The sequence below is a fragment of the Camelina sativa genome, chromosome 4 (assembly GCF_030686135.1).
Source record: "Camelina sativa cultivar CO46 ecotype springtype chromosome 4, ASM3068613v1".
NCBI classification, from domain to species: domain Eukaryota; kingdom Viridiplantae; phylum Streptophyta; class Magnoliopsida; order Brassicales; family Brassicaceae; genus Camelina; species Camelina sativa.
The window spans coordinates 18,018,891-18,039,391 of record NC_141883.1 but is presented as its reverse complement, the minus strand read 5'-3'; the positions used below and the strand labels follow the sequence as shown (position 1 = coordinate 18,039,391).

Genomic DNA, 20,501 nt, shown 5'->3' with positions numbered 1-20,501 from the left:
GGTTTATATAAGTCTAAAGGAAACCAGCTTTTGCATGTCAACGACCACTTTGATTCCACCTTCTTCTTCGGTACATATATTCAACTTATAAGTATAACCATAACTAGTCTATCTATTAATGTCTGTTTTCAGACTGGACTGTATATGGTAATAATATGTATACGATACATTTAAAAGTTGATCGAGTATCGTTTATATCTCTATGGTTTGGTCACGTCTACTTATTTCCAACCCTCTTGATTTTTGAGCTTAGATTGTTAAATTCATGTATTTCGTTCATTTACGTACTCTCCTTCTCTTAGATACTTCAAAGTATATTATACTGCAAATGGTATTCATGGAAGAGAAAACAAAAAAAAAAGAATACATAAAGAATATCTCACTTCACTTGTTAATAAAAAATATCAAGAGCATTATGATTATATTAAAATCAACTCGCTCTTAACGTTTCTTCATGCGTAATGGTGGTGAATATTAAAGCCCAAAAAGATTTCGCAGATTGACAAGGTCTTTGGTAAAAAGTCTATATGAGCAAGTTGCATTTTGTATAGTCAAGAATTAAGAAATAAATTTAATTGCACCAATGAAAATTCTCTACTCAAGGTTATGACAGGACCTGGTCGTATACGCACGTACGACATGTATGAAGACTTTCCGCGTGCTTTGATTTAAAATATATTAATCTTGCGAAAGTGATTTTATAACTAGAAGACATCATTGCTCACTCCTTCACTTGGTTTTTCTTGAATCAAGAGAATTCATTCCATCGTCACTCAATTTCTCATATGGTTGACTTTAGCTTGGTTTAACTTAGTGTCCATATAAGAGAAGCTTAATTCGTGTGTCCTTACATATAGTATACAAGTGAAACGTGAGTACATAAGTGTGCGTTGATCTTAATTTTTTGCCTGTATTGTGATCGGAATCATGAAGAGGCTTCGTTGGCTTCTAGTGGCGTATTGGTTTGGTGTTTTTCTCATCCTTCGTCTTGCTGAAGCACAAAGTCAAGAAGGTATGCAAGCCTCCTGCCCCGTCCGACCATAAGGCATAATAAACACTTTTCCGTCACCTATTAATAACAAATTTTGAGGCCACAAATATAATCTGATTTAAGTGTGGTATTTTTAACCAATTATCATATTTAGTTTTCCCTATTTTTGTTAGTTAGTATTTGTTTTTCTACTAACACAACCCATGAAGTGGGACATTTTATTTTATTTTTGTCATATAAGCCCCTGAAAGGAGAGAGACCATATTCCAACATGGATTTATGATATGGCAATAGAGGTGTGAGTACTGAGCACCACTAACATAGCTAGTACCCGTTTCCCTATACGGCTATATACCCATGCATATACTCAACACTTTTTTCTTTTTCTTTTTTATCATTCATATGTTTCATTTCTTAACAGGTTTTATCAGTTTAGATTGTGGCTTACCTATAAATGAGCCCCCTTATATAGAATCCGAAACCGGAATACAGTTCTCATCGGACGATAATTTCATTCAAAGTGGAAAGACCGGTAGAATCCCAAAAAATCTTGAACTGGAAAATTTAAAACAATACGCAACCCTACGATACTTTCCCGATGGAATACGAAACTGCTATGATCTAAGGGTGGAAGAAGGGAGGAACTATCTCATTAGAGCTACGTTTTTCTATGGGAACTTTGACGGGCTTAATGTTAGCCCGGAATTCGATATGCATATCGGGCCTAATAAGTGGACAACAATAGATATGGCAATAGTGCCAGCTGGTACAGTGAAGGAGATCATTCACATCCCAAAATCAAACTCTTTGCAAATTTGTCTTGTTAAGACAGGGGCAACTACACCAATGATATCAGCTTTGGAACTACGACCTTTGGCGAGTGATACTTACATCGCTAGATCTGGTTCCCTGAAATATTACTTTCGCATGTATCTTAGCAATGCCTCGGTTCTTCTTCGGTACGTATTCAACTTTAAATCATAACTAGTCTATTATCTCAAATTATAATATGTACATGATCACGATACATTCAAAAGTTTAGATATAAAAGAAGCTTGACAAATTAATATTCTTACTCATTTTACTCTTTGACAACCATGCTAAGAGAAAGATTGTGAGTTTTGATAGGTACCCGAAAGATGTTTATGATCGTTCATGGATTCCATATTTGCAACCCGAATGGACACAAATATCAACAACTGCAAATGTATCCAATAAAAATCACTATGATCCACCGCAAGCTTCGCTTAAGCAGGCCGCAATACCTACAAATCTTGATGCGCCACTAACGATGGTTTGGAGTTTGGAGAATCCTGATGATCAAATTTACTTTTACTTGCACTTCTCCGAGATCCAAGTCCTAAAGGCCAATGAAACTAGAGAATTCGACTTTGTATTGAATGGAGAGACAATTAACACCGGAGTTATTAGTCCTAAGTATCTTGAAATAACGACCAGGCTTACAACAAATCCTAGGCAATGCAAAGGAGGTATTTGCCGCATGCAGTTGATAAAAACCCAAAGATCGACACTTCCACCTCTACTTAATGCTTTTGAAGTTTACTCAGTTCTCCAGCTTCCACAATCTCAAACAACTGAAAGTGAAGGTACCAAAAATAGTTTAGTTATTTTTTTCTTTGCTAGCTTGTTTTAAGGAAATGATCATTTAACTAAGTATATCCATGAAATCTAATTCATTAAATATTTTTCTCGCTGTCCATGAAATGTTATGCTAGTGGTTGCTATCAAGAACATCAAATCTACTTATCGACTGAGTCGAATCACTTGGCAAGGAGATCCATGCGCCCCGAAGCAATTCTTGTGGGATGGATTAAATTGTAGCATCACAGATGATATATCTTCACCACCAAGAATAATTTCTTTGTAAGTTATAATCTTGCTTTTACACTTACTCAAATATCTTGTTTCTATATAATCTAAACTTTTAATATGCTTTACAATAACCAGAAATTTATCTTCGAGTGGCTTGAGTGGCACCATAGTATCTGCCTTTCAGAATCTGACTCATCTAGAAAGTTTGTAAGTATGATCATTATTGATTAATTAAAGACGTCCGTAAGTTTTTTTTTCTCACAGATGTTTAATATATATACGGATACCATCGTAGTTCTTCATACAAAGCAAATAATGGTTCATTTTTTCACATCTCAGGGATTTGTCAAATAACACTTTGAGTGGAATGGTACCCGAGTTTCTAGCCTCTATGAAATCATTGTTGGTCATGTACTAAAGTTTCTCAATTTATCTACTAATTACATTCACACGAATTATTTTTGTGTATATGAAATTTTCTTCCTCTACTTCGACAGAAACTTGAGCAGGAACAATCTTAGTGGTTCAATTCCACAAGCTCTTCGCGATAGAGAAAGGAAAGGACTAAAGTTATAGTAAGAAAGATTCTCACGTGATTTTATACTCTCTGTCTAATATCTGACCTTTAAAACATTGGTTCAATATATCATATGAATTCTAACTTCTCGTTTGTAGTGTCCTTGGAAACAAATATCTTTGTCTATCCAATACATGCAATAAGCCAAAGAAAAATTTTCCAGTGACAATTGTTGCACCGGTTGCTTCCATTGCTACCATCGTTGTTGTGATGATCCTCCTTCTTGTGTTCAAAAAGAAAATGTCATCAAGTATGGAATGTTTGTACAACCTCGTTGAATCAAGAAACAATCATATATATTAGCTTATATATATATATATATACACGAATTTGATTTGCCTGCAGGAAATAAGTCTGAACCGTGGATCCAAACAAAAAAGAAGAGGTTCACTTATTCCGAGGTTATGGAAATGACTAAAAACTTACAAAGACCTCTTGGTGAAGGCGGGTTTGGCATTGTCTATCATGGTGATCTAAATGGCTCAGAGCAAGTAGCTGTCAAACTACTTTCCCAAACATCAGCACAAGGGTACAAAGAATTTAAGGCAGAGGTATGAAATGTTTAAATTTCCGCATTTAAGTGGTATGCAAAAAAAAAAATAAAAAAAAATGTAATGTATCTTTTTATATTATATGTTAAACCAATGTTAATTTGTATGTGTGTATGTTTGCTTTACATTGCCGCCAGGTTGAACTTCTTCTAAGGGTTCACCACATAAATTTGGTAAGCCTTGTTGGATACTGCGATGAACAAGATCATTTTGCTCTCATCTATGAATACATGTCTAATGGAGACTTACATCAGCATTTATCAGGTGAACACATATATAACTCATAAGAATCTTTTATAGATCACCAAAATGAAGATTAAATCAAATAAACAATGGTTGAATTAGTATTCCATTTTTTCAAGATTTATATATGTGATTTCGCATAATGCTTAGTGTAGCTTTACGATAAAAATAAAAATCATTTGATGTAGGAAAACATGGTGGCTCTGTTTTAAATTGGGGTACTAGATTGCAAATAGCTATCGAAGCTGCATTAGGATTAGAATACTTGCATACTGGATGCAAACCAGCAATGGTGCATAGAGATGTCAAAAGTACAAATATACTATTGGATGAAGAGTTCAAGGCCAAAATTGCGGATTTTGGACTTTCTAGATCGTTTCAAGTTGGAGGTGATCAATCTCAAGTATCAACAGTTGTTGCTGGTACTTTAGGATACCTTGACCCCGAGTAAGTATATCCATCATCCTACACCATGCATGGTTCAAATATAGTTTCAAATGGTTAAAGAATTTTAGATTACATATAAATCACATGATCTATCTTCTTGCTTTTACAGATATTACTTAACAAGTGAGTTGTCTGAGAAGAGTGACGTCTATAGCTTCGGGATCTTACTACTAGAGATTGTCACAAACCAAAGAGTGATTGATCAAACCCGTGAAAACCCTAACATAGCAGAATGGGTTTCGTTTGTGATCACTAAAGGAGATACTAGCCAGATCGTGGATCCAAAACTTAACGGGAACTACGACACCCGCTCTGTCTGGAAAGCTCTTGAAGTAGCAATGTCATGCGCAAATCCTTCTTCAGCCAAACGACCAACCATGTCTCAAGTTATCATCAATCTCAAAGAGTGTCTTGCTTCTGAAAACGCGAGGATAAGTAGGAACCAAAACATGGAGTCTAGTCACAGCTCGGTTGAGCTGAATGTGACTGTAACGTTTGATACCGACAACGTGAAGCCTATAGCAAGATAGCATATACGAGTTCTTCTCTAATGGGACATAAACCAAACGGTCCAAATTACCTATCAATGTATAACTCAGTTATAGTTTTATTTTTATTTGTCACTTCCAGTGTGAAAAAAATAAAATAAAAATGAATATTACCCGTTTGTAAAATATATATGTGAAATGTTTATATAAGGAACAAATTTTGATATTATGATTTGTTCGATAGTAGAGTTTTGAGAAAAGGCCGTGAAAAAATATAGGCGCTATTTTTCTCAATCCGTGGCGCTTAATTGAAAATTCATAAAATTTTCACTTACAAGCATCACGCGGATCGATAATATTACCCGTCGATAAAAATAAATCAACGGCTTATATGTAATATCACATTTCATCCGGATCGATATTTATAACCGTTAGATCTAAAGAAACATTTGACGGCTCAGATTAAGTCTTGTATATAAAACCACCTCTCCTCTCACCAATTTCTCAATCTCATCTCACAATCTCAAACACTGTTAAATCAAACCCAATTCTTCTCGAAAAAAATGTCAGGTCGTGGAAAGGGAGGTAAAGGTTTGGGCAAAGGAGGAGCGAAGCGTCACAGGAAGGTTCTGAGAGACAACATCCAAGGAATCACTAAGCCTGCGATCCGGAGGTTGGCTCGTCGAGGCGGCGTCAAGCGTATCAGCGGTCTGATCTACGAGGAGACACGTGGCGTCCTCAAGATCTTTTTGGAGAACGTTATCCGTGATGCGGTTACTTACACCGAGCACGCGAGAAGGAAGACGGTGACTGCAATGGATGTGGTTTATGCTCTTAAGAGACAAGGAAGGACTCTTTACGGATTCGGCGGTTAAGGATTTTAGCGTTTTGTTTTGTGTTTTTTTTTTTTCTAGGAACGATTTAGCTGATATCATTTGGAATTTACGTTTGCGTTTTGCTTTGTAATGTTGTTTGCGATAAATATATGCGTTTGCGTTTGTTACCTCTCTTTTAGTGGACTTGAGAATTTTTTGGATTTATTAGCTCTAGCTTCTTCCAGTTCGAAAGAAACGCTTCGAAATCCACTTTTTTAAAGAGAAAACGACATGAAGTTTGCTTAAACAATGAAAGGATTTTAGTTAATTGATTTGTGTTCAAACGGCACGCATGTATTAGCTTCTACAAAGAGACTGAGTGAAGATAACTTAACTTACTAACAACGGCACACATGTTTTCGATTCTTGAAAGCGAGCTCGATTAATGGGCCAGTATAAGGCCCAATAATGACATAGAGCCTGATTCGTTTAGAGGTTGAACATTTTATGTCCATTGATAAAAGAACACGCAAAAGGATATCAATGGCTAAAAGTTACACCAGAAAATTTAAATACGAAATATATGAAGATACATTTTAGGCTTTGACATAACTTTTAGCATAATTGCATCAATATTGTTCGGTTGCAAACTTAGGATGCTCCATTATTATTCAACTTTTTTTTTTTTCCGACTGAATGATAGCCATATTTTAATACTTCGAGTTTTACCTTTTTACAAAAAGGAACAAAAACAATCAACAACAAGGAGCCAAAGCAGCTAGATAAAGCTTTGGTCAGATACAAAAACTCCCTGTAACCAACAGAGGTAGCTCTGAGCTACATATGATTGTGATCATTCACCACTTGTGACACTCTTTGCTATCAAGAATGCACCTAAGTTAGCCTTTCTTGTTTCACAGATTGTTTTCCAATCTGAGATGAAGGACAGAGCCAAAGCAAATTTTTCCGCCTGTAACTTATAGTTTGGCCAAGCAGACGGTCTGTTCTTCACTCCTTCCAACTCCGCATTTTCTAAAGCAAAGATCACTCTCGGGATATGTAAGCTTTTCATGCTCTCCATTGCCCATAGACTGCTTTGCAATGCAGCTTTCTCTTTTGACCTTATCAACGCAAAGGAATGTCTACTGTGAAGCAGGACTGTCCCTTCCGAGTTTCTCAGAACCCACGCTGCACCACTTATAGCTTTATCTTTGTCCCAAGACGAAGCTACATTACACTTAACCCAAGGTTTCTCTGGTGGTTTCCAATGCTAGGTCGTTGGCATTACCTTTTGACTATTACTTTCTTCCTTCTCATCTAACTTCTGGGCTTGAAACCATTCTTCCGCATCCTCTCTGATCTTTTTGACTAAATCAGTAATCAGGTAAACATTACCTTCAAAGACCAAGTTGTTACGATTTTTCCACATGAGCCATAGAATCCAGGGAAGATATCTTTTTATCTGCAGTGAAAGCTGGACATTCTTACAAATGGAAAACACCAAGTGCAAGTTTTGATAGATCGAACTTTTGTCAAAACCATTCTCTGGTAAGGGAAACCCTGCAACTGCCCAAACCTGCCTAGCAAACGAGCATTCAAACAGCAGGTGGTTGATAGATTCACCTTCCATCCCACATGTTTCACACAGCGGATCCAACTTCATCCCTCTGGAGTTTAGTCTTTCCAACACCGGTAATGCTCCACTAGCTGCCTTCCAAATGAAAATCTTTAACTTGGAGGGAGCCAACAACTTCCAGATCTGGTCTTTAATCTCATTTAAGGAAGGAAGCATTGTTGCCAGTATTATTTCCTCTTCTCTAAAAGTCTGGCAGGCCAACCAATACCCTGATCTGACCGTATAATCTCCACTTTTATTGAATTTCCAACACAAGAAATCAGGTGAAGATAGGACCAGTTTAGTCTTTTTGATTATATCCACGTCACGTTGGAAAAAATTCTCCTCCAAAGCCAAAGGATTCCAATCTCTCGTGGTTGGATCTATTAAATCCTTGACTGATAGTTCCAAATCTACCAGTATGTTTTTCATTAACTCTCATTCCTGCATCCTCCAACCAGGGAGTAGACCAAACTTTTATGAAGGCTCCATCTCCTACTCTTTGCTTTAAACCCAACTCCAGAAGATCCCTTCCATGTAGGATGCTTCTCCAGGCAAAAGACGGCCTCCTCCCACACTCTGCTGAAAGGAAGAGTTTTCATAGTACCGACTCTTCAGAAAACGAGAGAATAGACTATCAGAGTCCTGTAAAAGTCTCCAAGCTTGCTTTGCCAATAATGCCTGATTAAAAAGCTCGATGTCTTTAAAGTCCAAACCTCCTTGATCCTTTCTCAAACACAGCCTGTCCCACGCTATCCAATGAATCTTTCTCTGATTTTCTATTGAACTCCACCAAAAAGAAGACATAGCGCTAGAGAGAGAATCACAAGTAGACTTTGGAAGTTTAAAACAGGACATGGCAAAAACCGGCATTGCCATTGCCACCGTTTTCAATAGAATCTCCTTCCCACCTGAAGAAAGAGACCTTGCAAACCAACCAGACAATCTATTCTTCATTCTATCATTGATATACTCTAGCATATCTGTTTTGGAACCGCTGAAGCATTCTGGCAATCCTAGATAAGTTCCTGCTCCACCCTCTTTATCAATACCCATAATAGCTTTTACTTGGGCCTTTATACCTTCTTCCACCTTTGCAGCAAAAGTAATTGAAGACTTATCCAGATTAATCATCTGACCAGTCGCCTCACCATAAATCTTCAAAATATTGTTAATAGCCACACATTGTGCTTCTTCCGCCTTACAAACGAATAAGGTATCATCAGCAAAAAGCAGATGATGGATTGACGGTCCATCAACAGAGAAACTCATCCCGCTTATAAGCTTTTGCTGTTCAGCCTTATTGAGGAGATGGGTAAGCCCTTCTGCACATAAAACAAAGAGAAAGGGCGAAAGGGGATCACCTTGTCTTAGCCCTCTCTCAGGAAACACCATCCCATGGGGTTGACCATTAATCAAAACCGTGTAGGTCACTGATGTCACGCACTTTATTATCAAGTCTACCCAAGAGGAGTGAAACCCTAAAGCTAGTAGAAGGTGATGCAGGTAGCTCCACTCAATCCTGTCAGAGGCTTTTGACATATCAGTTTTAATTTCCATGAACTTCTTCGATATTGCATCATGTGTTCTCAACCCATGTACTACTTCATGAGCTTTGATAATGTTGTCTGAGATCAGTCTATCCTCCACAAAAGCCAACTGATTAGGAGAGACTAAATCCGGGAGAAACGGCTGCAATCTTGACACCATGATTGTGGAGATCACTTTGTACATAACTGAGCACATGCTGATGGGTCTCAAATCTGACATTAGAACTGAGTTAACCTTCTTTGGAATCAAACATATCTGTGTAAAGTTCCATTCAGATTGAAAAAAACCTTCATCGAAGAACCTTTGCACTTCTAGAGTGAGTTGTTTTCCAACAATGTCCCAATATTGTTGGAAAAACAAACCTGTCATTCCATCTGCCCCAGGAGCACTAGCAGCTTTAATGGAGAAGACCGCTTCCCTGACCTCTTCTTTCAAAACTTTTGACATCAGCTTATCATTCATCGGGATAGTGACTCTAGGAAGAAAGCCTTCAAAAAGAGCTGAAGGGTCAACCGGAAACGAAGAAGAGAAGAGGTTCTCGAAATAGGAGATTGCCACCTCTCCTTTAGAAGCTTCCGCACGATGGAGAATCCCGTCTTCATCCAAAAGAGCTTCCAATCCATTATTCGATCTATCCGCTTTCACAGAGGCATGAAAAAACTTAGTGTTCTTATCTCCAGAGTTATGCCATAATCTTCTACTCTTCTGTTTCCAAAAACTCTCTTCTCATCTATGAGCCATTACCATTTGTCTTTTCAACATAGCCATTCTGGGAAAGGAGGGGGCTAGGGAGGCATGCTCGACTTCAATGGCATTTTGGATACAATTGATTTTCTCCTTCGCATTGGTATCGTTGACTCTCTTCCATTTACTAAGAGCCTTTCTGCATCTTCTCAAACGTTCAGACAAAGATTGGCCAAAAGAAGAGTTTGAGGCAAACCAGGCTTGCTTGATCGTTTCTAACACCAAAGGTTGATGTAGCATTCTTTTATCAAACCTGATGGATCCTCTATACGATTCTTGCGAGGAAAAGATATTGAGAAGGACTGGTCGGTGGTCCGACCCTTTCTTTTCCAAAAACAGTTGGTTTGCCACCGGAAAAACATCGAACCAGGCTTTATTCCCAAAACACCTATCCAACTCTGGGTCCATAACTCACCTCGTCTTCCTCCCCAGGAGAAACTATTACCAGAACCAGGGTGCTCGATCATCCCACAAGCTTGCAGCATGTTGGAGAAATCAACAAAAGAGCTTTCATTCCTTCTAGGCCACCTAATTTTTCTCCATTGTGTAAGATTTCATTGAAGTCCACAAGCATACACCAAACTTCCTTTCGCTGAATGCCCAATCTGGTGATTTTCTCCCAAACCAAATGTCTTAACTCAGCTCGCGGATTACCATATATACAAGAAAGGAAGAACTTTTTGTTTCCAAACACAACTTCCAGATCCAACACATTCTTATCTACACTGAGAAAGTCCACCGAGATGCTTTTCTTCCAAAACAAAGCTAAACCCCCACATCTACCAACCGGATCCACTGTATATACCCGTTCGTAACCCAACCACACTTGAATATCTACCAGTACAATTTCTTATATTCATTGTCTCCATCACGAACAAAATCTTAGGAAAATGTTTCTTACGCATTTCCATGAGACGCTGAACTGTCAAGTCTTGAGGCCGCCCCAAACCTTGACAGTTCTAACTCAGAATGCTCATTAGATATGGGACGGTCCCTCATTTGGGACCACCTCATTTTGATTGCGCCTTGCGACTTTTTGAGCTTCACTGATTAAATCTTCTCCTTTTCTTTTCTCCAGAAATCCAACTTGCACACCTTTGAGACTACCTTTGTCACCAAAAGACTCAAGGGGATTTTTAGGCTTAGGCTTTCTCTTACTAACATATGGTCTTTTTCTTCCCTTATCTTTTTTTGGATTTTGTCCCGGAAGGGCTAGCTTCATTGAAGCCAACCACATAAGCCGTTGGACAAGATTGAAAAGAGGAGGAAGAGAGAGGATAGTCAACCACCGCCTGAGTCCCTAGCAACACTTCTGAAGAAGCTTGAGACTTTAGCCTGTTCCTTTCAGCCTGAATCGCCCCTGATAACAATTTTCCAATACCATATGTATTTGCAGGTTGCGAGGATTCCACTACTGACGTATCATAACCGAAAACCAGCCCTTTTCCTCTGCTGTAGTCCGTCGAGATGATCGGAGCTGGTTCCAACCGGAGGACTGTTTTTTGAGCAATAGGATCTTTCTCAGCATCAGCCACTGACTTTTTCACTTTCTCTATCTTTAGAGCTTTGTCTTCAGCATTAGCTAACCTCAAATACTGACGCATACCTTCTAAAACATCTGGAGCAATTCTTGGTCTACCTAGTAAAGGATGTAAGCCGACCTGATCTTCTCTTAACACTCCAAAAAGAGGATCGTCTTCCTTAAGAATCAACTCTGGCTTTGCCTTCACAACTTTACGCCCCATTTTTCTGTCTACTAACTAATCTTCCCTGATTTTGAGAATCAAAGGGCAGTCTTCATCCACATGCGTAAGCCTTTGACAATTGTAACATCTTTTCTGGACCCTCTCATAGAAGAAATAAACCGTTGTAGACAGCTCTTTCGGCAGGTTGATGATTTTGGATTTCCTCAACGGCTTGGAGACATCAAATCTAACCTTGACTCTCACAAAATCCTTGTTCTGAGACCGTGTGGGATCGACGACAACCTCTAACACCTGACCAATTAATTTACCCAGCAAAGTGATCGTTTCTTTTGTGTAGTAATTTATCGGGATGTTCCTTATCTGAACCCAGAAGGTGACAAATTGCAACGAATCTGGTGGAGGAGGTTCTGACCACCTATCCGTCACTAACCACCACTGATCATAGGACTGGAAGCCCTTATCCAAAACCTCTAGCAGATCATGTTCGTACCTGAAGATAAATTGAAACCGCTCCTTTGAAAGAGCTACACCCCTAACTCTTCCTATCTTCAGCCACTTTCTTTGCATATTAAAAATCAGACTAGACATACTTTGACTTTTTGGATTAAGTAACCTTCCAATTAAACATAAAACATTCAGTTCACCAGATCTGTACTGCGGAAGATCTGGCATGACAAACGGCTCATCTTCTTCTTCCAGAGACATCGTTTTCATCGCTTTGTCCATAGCCGACGACATCTGAACTTTAGAAAAGAGTGACATAATGAACCCAACTCCAAATAAACGGATACCTTTCTTTCTTCCCTTTCACCAACTTGGAACTACACCAACGAAGGAGCTAAGCAGAACCAACCAAACAAACTGACCCAACTGAAAGCAGATCTATGAACTTCAAATAACTGTTAAGAACAAACCCTATCCGCCACGATCAAAAGCCAAAAGATGAGCTAAACAAATGAAAACGGTGAGTTTCGTACTAAGGGAAAGTGTTTTTCCAGCCAGAACTCTATTTTTTATAGATTGGAATACTCTATCAGAAAAAGAGGGTACTAAGCCCAAAAGAGGGGTTTCTTTCAGTCAGTGCATTGTTAATATTAGTAAAGCTAACGATTTTTCGATGCACATAATAGCTATTTCCTAAATAGAAGGGCAAAGGTTCAGCCCCCTCGTTTTAGCACAACAATTGATGCACATAACAGCTATTTCCTAAATAGAAGGGCGAAGGTTCAGCCCCCTCGTTTTAGCGCCAAATTGTTTGGGGATTTTTTTCGCTGCCGGTTTATTGGTCACCGATGACAATAAACTCTTAGGTAACGATGATTATCTTTTTAAGTAACAAATAATGATGATCTCGTTGATATTCTTCGAAAGTGTGGAGGGTTATCGCTCTTAGCGTATTCTTAGGTTGTTGTCTTCTCCTTTTTCTTTGTCTAAAGACTTTTTTTAATGTATAATCGGTTGATTGAGAGATTGTCTAATAAGGAAATATGTAGGAATAAGCAATCCGTCTAAAATTTATTTTAGACCGTAGATAAACTGAACTTTTTTGGACCCTTTTCACGAGAAAATATATATATATATATATATATATATATTATTTTTTTGTCTCCTTTGTTCAAGGGGTATTCCCAAATTTTGGAGTGGTTCCTCGGCCTTCGCCCCTCTCACCGTTCCTATGAGTCGGGACTGAAAATAAGGACTAAAAGTTGAAACAAATGACTTTTTATTAAAACTATCAATTATCAGCAAGATTACAGCAATGTCAATTAAAGTCGATCAGCTAATTGCAAAATCGTACTTTCGCTAATCCAACTTAAGCAATTAGAATTAGAATCGGACTATATCTTGACTCCTATTCCAGTTAACTTCATGTCATTGCTCGTTCGGACCATCTCTATTTATAGTTGATGGGACATATCAGTTTCTTGCCTTGGGATCGATGTGGTACCGTTTTCCATCCTAACCGCCTTGGCGGCAGTCATTTGTACTTGAGCTGTCGCTTAATGGGCCACTAGAGCATATTTCTCAGCCTGTGTAACTTTATTCGGCTAGTCAACTTTTCTCGAAGCTTCATTGACTGTTTTTTATATGGGCCAAGCGGAGGCCTGTTAAGATTGGATAAAACCCATATCCAACATAATTGCTTCCAAAATCCAAAGTCCAAACCCTAGTTGCCTTAGAATAGGGACACAACTTCTTTAGATATTCAATGTTTTAGATAACTTTGTATGTCATATATATCTGATCTTTTGGGGCTTGCCGACATTAGGAAATTTTATCTCCTATTAGACTGTTACTTTGTATCAACGCTATAGTTACAAATACATCCGTCTAAGCATGTTAAATTGACAAATACTGAAATATTATCAACATTGGTCTACAGTAAATAAGAAAATGATCGATTTCTTACGGAAAATATCGTTACAAATGTAGGAAATAATTTGTTTCTAAAGATTTGTTACCGTCCCTACAAATCACCACATGATCTTTCCCTGTGTTTTGTTTTCACTAGCAAAATTCCGACAGTCACTTCCCGAAAGGTCATTCATCCTGAGACTAGTCCAGCTCAAGCACGCTTAACTCTGGAGTTCTCTCAGGACTCTTGACCGAAAAGATAAGTGCACTTTTGTGACATAGGTGGCAAAATCAGTTCTTTTAAACCTCTTCGCAAGTCTCTGAAACTAGGGTGTCACAAATACTTTCGTTTCTTGCTTTGAAGGTGTAACTCATCTTCATCCCTTCGCTGGTGATGGCCAAGCGCCGTCGTCTATGGCAGAATCGAACGGACAAAAGATTGATTTTGAGGTTATGTTCTCCGGTGATGGTTGCTGAAGGAGAATCGATTGTTTTGGGAAATTTTGTTGTGATTTGAGATTGGGATTTCACTGGAGATAGTGCCAACTTAAACATATTACATGCCCTTGGGCAAACTTGAAAAAAATGCTCCTTAACTTATAGAAAAACTTTCTGTGTTTTTTTGTGCCCTTTTAACTTACAAAGTTTTTTTTTTGTGCCTCTTTAACTTACAAATTTTTTTTTTGCCCCTTTTCTTATACTGCCTGTCCTCATAGTTAAGCCGGAACTGGTGAATCTTCTGATGAACGTGCTGAATCACAATCCTTTCAAGTTGACTGGAAGAAGTTTTCATGTTTTCTCCCTAGGATGATTTTTGACTGGCATGAGGAACTCCTCTACTTGAATCTGGTCAAGGAGATAATCTCAAATTGAAACTGAAAGAACGATAGGACAAGGACTGACACATTATCTAAATTCGGCTTTCAGGTGAGTTACTACTACCTCTTAATATGTATCTAAATGTCTTTTCCTGGTTTGCTTGTAAGGGTAATTAATCTCCATATCTTTGGATCCACATATGAAATTCAACTTATGAAGGAATTTTCCACTTATGATATTTATTACAATGACTTAAAACATTTTCTTTCTTTGGCAACCACACTGATTTATTGAACATTTTTTTATATCAGTATTGGACTGACTGAGAGAGAGAAAGGTGACCTTGGACCCGTTTATGGATTTCAATGGAAACACAAATCTAGCTGAGATTCAAGATTGCTGCAGGAAAGGATAGTGTGTTCATCTACTTTTTTATTTTTTAGGAGTATCACTACAGTTTTTTTTGGAGTATTCTTATTTTTAATTATGTTTTTTATTTTATTTTGTCATACAGTTTTTTTTAAATGATGGTTTCATAATAATAATTATAGTATTTTTATTTTAATATCATTTTATTCCAAAAGTAAAACATCATTCATAATTTAAAAATAATAATAATAATATAAATAATTTGTATAAATACAATTCAACCATAGTCATAAATTTTTTACATAGAGAGCTAGTAGCAGGTTGTATATTTTTGTTCGTTATTTTTTGTAGCTATATGAGTTACAGGTAAAATGTGTAGTCCCACTTAACTTCTCATTTACCACTCGGACAAATAGATCTATTGTGGTTTAATGAACCAAGATTTAATATATCTGCTTCTTCTTTAGTCAAAGCAAGAAGACACAGTAGAATTGTACCTGAAGATCTGATCGATTTTGGGAATTAGGTGTAAGATGGTTTGGTAAATGTCGAGCGCTCGGAAGATCTTCTCTGCACTTGTTTTGGATTTCGTTATTGTTAGTGAGAAGATGAAGAGGTTCAACACGTTCCGTAGCGTAATCTCAACTGTTTCATCTCCCATCTTCAAAAGCTGTAAATCACAAATCACAAAATTAGGGTTTTTACTCAATTGATCGATTCAATTACTGGGGTTTGGTCTACCTAAAAATCACAACAGATCTCGAATCAATTTTTGTACAAATCGGGTGGATATATATTCAATTCCGATATAATTTTAGCCAGATCTAAAAAAATAATATTGGAGGAAACAAAGAAGCTTTTGATTGATTGTAGAGAAAGAGAGAGAGAAGAGAGGTGATATTGAATCTTTGTTCATTAAACTATAAATTATATGTGTGTCCTAGTGGTTACAAGAAAGTTATTATGATGTTTGACTTCTCCCGTTAGACCCTAGCATGTAACATTATTTTTAATTTTTATTTGAACAATTAAAACGAATTCGTTTTGATGCACACGTGGATTCCATGTCAGATTGACGTAACAGCGATAATAATTAATTACGTTTTGTATATTGTAGCACAAAATCAAAAGTCTGGATATGGAATTCAAAATTTTTATAAATCAACGTATGTTTTCGCATAGTCAATAGTCCAAATATGAAAAAGCTGTTTTTCCGGTAAAATGTAGTTATATGTAACTATTCGGGATACAAATTATTGTGAGAATCTGTATCAAACTGTTACAATGATAGTGAAACAAAATTGAAACAAATTGACACTATTTTATTTGTGGCAAATTTTTTACGATTTGCTATCACCCTCTTATTTGCTACCACCGTATAGGCGCAAATATTTTTTGAAATAAATTTGTAGCAAATGTAAATATGCGATAAAAATAGATAAATAGCTACAATTCTTTTGGTAACTATATAAACCAAAAACTGTAGTGCGTTGGTTATTGATTAAGACGAGTATTTATTGATGTAGTATGTATTGTATACTGATGGTTTCTCTGTAACTTTGTATACTCACGTTAGAAGTGATAACAATAAATAGACGTTAAAGAAAACTGATAAAGCGTTATTATCTAACGGTTACAAGTGACAAGTTAAATGTATTTTGTCCCAACAGCTTTCATTTCATTTTTCAGTATACATATTACACAACATACATCAGATTTAGATACACGGTTAAGAATTTAAAATCTTATCTATCCACTAAGTTTTCAAATCAGTGTAATCATGCCGAATGAATATGTCATAAAAGTATTGTGCATGATGCTAGTCCAATTGGGAAAAAAGTTTAAAAATACCTCATTTATTTTTTTATTTGGAAGTTTAATACCCTATATTATTTTATTGGAATAAAAATACTTCATTTAATTATTAACGGATGTTAAGTCAGAGGTATAAAAAGTTTTAGTTAAAATCTTAGTAGATATATATTTTATATTTACTAATAATATGTGTTATGTTAGTGTGGTCTCGTGGTAATGGTTGAGTTTAACCTCACACCATATGCGGGTTTGATCCACATCAAAAGCAATGTGTATCTTTTTTTTTTTTACTCTCGTCTCTCTCCATGCGAAGAACGGAGCCGTCAACACACAAGCCTCACAGATATGAACGAAAAATCGGAGAAATCGCAATGCCCAGTAGATTAAAGCGGCGGTGACCATGAGACCAGGATAAAGCGTACCACCGATGATTCGACCAAGAGGGTACCAACTCTCAGAATCGAACCAATTCCAAAACTTGTAGAAGCCTTTCTCGGTGAGGAAAAGAGTGGTACGATAGTTGAAATACGGATCGAATTCGTGGATCATGGATTCGTCTCGGAGAACACTAAAGAGACGTGCTATGAAGGCTAAGATGTAGACGAGACCAAGGATCGAGATACATACGGAGCAAGAGCTCTTGTTGCTTCGTCTTCAATTTTAGGGATTCAAAAGAGAATAAACTATTGTTGATCAGAACTGGACTCATCGTCGTCGTCGCCATGAATTCCGATTTCGCCGGCTCTGATTTACCTCCCATTGAAATGGATAAAGTAGCACGATCTCCGACGGTGATGATCTGAGTCAAGGCAAGACACGAGAGATAAAACCCAAAAAAAAATCTGTTTTTGATGTGAATCGAACCCACAAATGGTGTGAGGTGAAAACCAACCATTACCACCGGACCACGCTAACATTACTCGTATTATTACTAAATATAATATATATCTAGTAAGAATTTAATTAAAACTTTTAACACCGTCTAATAATTCCGTCACACCCGTTAACGGATGTTAAGTCAGAGATATGAATCTACTAATAATACAAAGATTAAGTATTTTTGTCCAACAATAATTAAATGAACTATTTTTATTCTAATAAAATAATATGAGGTATTAAACTTCCAAATAAAAAATAAATGAGGTATTTTTAAGGTTTTTTCCCTAGTCCAATTCTAAGGAACTAAGATAATTAATAGTCATAGGATGTCTTATATATGAGTTTTAGTCTGATATCATCACTGATGCTTCTTTCAGATGGACTGATAAGGTTAGGTTATACCAATTGTATCCTCAGTTATATATTCATATTAAATTTGTAGAATTTTATTAACTGAAATTAGAAAAACACCAATTTATACTTGATATTGGGTTGAAATCGAGTGAGCCAAATTTGGTCTTACTGGATCATAAACAATTGAGAAATAAAAATAAATTTTGGGAAGGAAAAAAAAATATTAGCAGGACATAAATTTGTTTATTTATTTCCAATTTTCCCATAAAAATGTCTTTTATTGTGAGTCAGTGTACAAGCACATATAGTATGGTTGTTGAATACTTTGTATTCAACAAAGTATTAGCAGGACATGTTGGATACTTTGTATTCAACAAAATATTAGCAGGACATAAATTTGTTGTCACATCTTTCCATTTCTGTTCGGAGTCAGTCAAATGTTTCCAATCTTTCCTTTATTATACCCAAAATTCTGATTATAATTAATAATTTTGGAAAAAACATCCTTGACTATGGATGACACGTAAATACACACAATTCTTGATTAAGGAGGATTGATTATGGAAGTCACTCTATTTGAGTCTTACTTTTTCAGTCAACTCTAATTTTATTACCACAAATATCTCGCCATCATTATAATATATATATATATATATATATATATCATTATACCAAAACTAGGGGGTCAAAATGGGTCAAGATTAATGAGTCAACCCAATTCAACTCAACTCATGAATCCTAATGAGTTCAAAATTTGACTCTAATGAGTTGATAGGTTAAATAAGTTGATGACTAAATGAGTTCATGAGTCAAATGAGTTTGGTTATAATGAGTTTATGAGTTAATCACTAACCCATCAATTTCTTCATTATCAACCTAATATCATCAAGATCATCATACTATCAACATCATCATACTACCATCATGTAACTATCATTATCATCATACCTTCATAATCATATTAACATCACCATCATCATATCAACATATATATCATAGTCAACAACATGATGTCATCATCATCATCTTATAATTTTCTCCAAAATCCCAAACCCGTAATTTTCCCGCCAAAATTTTGAATTTATAAATTTTCCGCCAAAAACGAAAACCCACAATTTTCCCCCCAAAATGCAAATCCGTAAAATTTTTGTCAAAATCGCAAACCCGTAAATTTCCCGCCAAAAACGCAAACCGACAATTTTTCCGCTAAATGCAAACCTGTAATTTTCTTGCCAAAACACACCAGAAAGTTATGATGGTGATAATGATGATGATGGTGAAAATGATGATAAAGATTAATTATAATTATTTTCTATTAAATATAATTAATTTATATTATAATTAACCCAATTATTCATCTAACTCATATAACTAAATGGATTCATGAGTTGATCCAACCCAATTGTTAAATGAGTTGAGTTAACTCATAAATTCATTTAACTTTTAACTCATTGGATAATGAGTTGAGTTGGGTTGAGTCAACCATTTTGACATCCCTAACCAAAACATGACATCTTAATTATACAAAGCCAAACTCAACATTAACAAAGAGAAAAAAAGATTCGGCGGCCATGGCTTCCAAATGCACAAGTGACTGTGTAAACGTCGAAAATGATGCCATTTGGGTCCGGCCGGGTACAACTTTCGCCAAAATTCACAAGTGGCCAGCTGTAGAGGCAGAGTTCATACAATCAATCAGCCACGGCGGTAACCAGGGTCGTACCACAGCGATCGAGAGCATATCTTGTAGAAAAATGTACCTTAGGAGCTATACGTTCTAAAGAAAAGAGGGAAACGAGGACAGTGATCAAAGATGTTTTGGAGGATGTAGGAAGGAGGTTGCGAAAAAATGTACGAGGAGGTGTAAAACCACATCGCATAGGGCATTGGTGATCATATTCTTAAAGAAATATTTGCTTTGTAGTTACCCTAATAAGGTTAATGTTAATGAGTGAAGTAATTTTATCAATAAACAGATGAATAATAACTAAGTTTTTGAAAAATTTATCAGTGATGGGTTTCAATATAAATGAAATCTTATAGCACTTTATACATGTATCATGAAGATTGGAATCCTTCATTTCTCTTCACAATATTCTGGTTTACTAATTTTTATCATAAACAAAACACATATAAGATATTAACCAATTTTCAACAGCAGCTTGCTTATGTATTATAAGAGCATGTGCAATGGGGATCTCTCACCATAATTTCTCATCTAATATATACATTGTTATTTAATTATTAGAATAAAAAACTGGTTTTAGGGGGCTTTTAAAACAAAAATCTAATAGCAAAATCTAAAACTAAGTTCTAAAATCTAAAAACTATAAAAACAAATATAGAAAC

General features: G+C 36.4%; 3 protein-coding genes, 1 long non-coding RNA gene and 2 pseudogenes across 6 annotated transcripts; 3 read left to right on the top strand and 3 right to left on the bottom strand.

The window, feature by feature from the left end:
* Positions 1 to 700: 700 nt before the first annotated feature.
* Positions 701 to 5,356, top strand: LOC104780448 (putative LRR receptor-like serine/threonine-protein kinase MEE39). 2 transcript variants are annotated; one of them, XM_010504949.2, is made up of 12 exons: positions 701 to 1,012; positions 1,413 to 1,950; positions 2,120 to 2,598; positions 2,728 to 2,875; positions 2,960 to 3,031; positions 3,164 to 3,235; positions 3,322 to 3,399; positions 3,500 to 3,651; positions 3,747 to 3,952; positions 4,090 to 4,216; positions 4,384 to 4,642; positions 4,752 to 5,356. In XM_010504949.2, the coding sequence occupies exons 1-12, from the start codon at positions 928 to 930 to the stop codon at positions 5,170 to 5,172; spliced, it is 2,637 nt and encodes an 878-aa protein (XP_010503251.2). In that variant the 5' UTR covers positions 701 to 927; the 3' UTR covers positions 5,173 to 5,356. The 2 variants fall into 2 exon arrangements, with proteins under 2 accessions (XP_010503251.2, XP_087366409.1); XM_087510283.1 differs by having other exon boundaries at positions 854 to 1,287.
* Positions 5,357 to 5,630: 274 nt separating this feature from the next.
* On the top strand, positions 5,631 to 6,135 carry LOC104780447 (histone H4). The gene has a single exon (XM_010504947.3). The coding sequence runs from the start codon at positions 5,694 to 5,696 to the stop codon at positions 6,003 to 6,005; it is 312 nt and encodes a 103-aa protein (XP_010503249.1). The 5' UTR covers positions 5,631 to 5,693; the 3' UTR covers positions 6,006 to 6,135.
* Positions 6,136 to 6,798: 663 nt separating this feature from the next.
* Positions 6,799 to 7,992, bottom strand: LOC104783832 (uncharacterized). The gene is made up of 2 exons (XM_087509410.1): positions 7,248 to 7,992; positions 6,799 to 7,172 (listed from the first exon to the last, which is right to left on the bottom strand). Exons 1-2 carry the CDS (start codon positions 7,990 to 7,992, stop codon positions 6,799 to 6,801), a joined length of 1,119 nt encoding a protein of 372 aa, XP_087365536.1.
* A 2,926-nt stretch (positions 7,993 to 10,918) lies between these two features.
* Positions 10,919 to 12,323, bottom strand: LOC147945921 (uncharacterized; annotated as a pseudogene).
* Positions 12,324 to 14,407: 2,084 nt separating this feature from the next.
* On the bottom strand, positions 14,408 to 16,037 carry LOC104780446 (uncharacterized). Of its 2 annotated transcripts, XR_766745.2 has the most exons (3): positions 15,846 to 16,035; positions 15,602 to 15,774; positions 14,408 to 14,762 (listed from the first exon to the last, which is right to left on the bottom strand). It is a non-coding gene; the product is annotated as an uncharacterized LOC104780446 (long non-coding RNA). The 2 variants fall into 2 exon arrangements; XR_766744.2 differs by lacking the exon at positions 14,408 to 14,762 and having other exon boundaries at positions 15,334 to 15,774; positions 15,846 to 16,037.
* A 3,686-nt stretch (positions 16,038 to 19,723) lies between these two features.
* Positions 19,724 to 20,107, top strand: LOC147945920 (uncharacterized; annotated as a pseudogene).
* The last annotated feature ends 394 nt before the right edge of the window (positions 20,108 to 20,501 follow it).

Coding starts and splice junctions, on each gene's coding strand:
- LOC104780447 (XM_010504947.3), top strand. CDS start 5,694: ATGTCAGGTCGTGGAAAGGGAGGTAAAGGTTTGGGCAAAGGAGGAGCG.
- LOC104783832 (XM_087509410.1), bottom strand. CDS start 7,992: ATGAAAAACATACTGGTAGATTTGGAACTATCAGTCAAGGATTTAATA. Junction 7,173..7,247: donor GTTAGATGAGAAGGAAGAAA/GTAATAGTCAAA, acceptor AGTGTAATGTAG/CTTCGTCTTGGGACAAAGAT.
- LOC104780448 (XM_010504949.2), top strand. CDS start 928: ATGAAGAGGCTTCGTTGGCTTCTAGTGGCGTATTGGTTTGGTGTTTTT. Junction 3,953..4,089: donor ACAAAGAATTTAAGGCAGAG/GTATGAAATGTT, acceptor CATTGCCGCCAG/GTTGAACTTCTTCTAAGGGT. Junction 4,643..4,751: donor TTAGGATACCTTGACCCCGA/GTAAGTATATCC, acceptor TTGCTTTTACAG/ATATTACTTAACAAGTGAGT.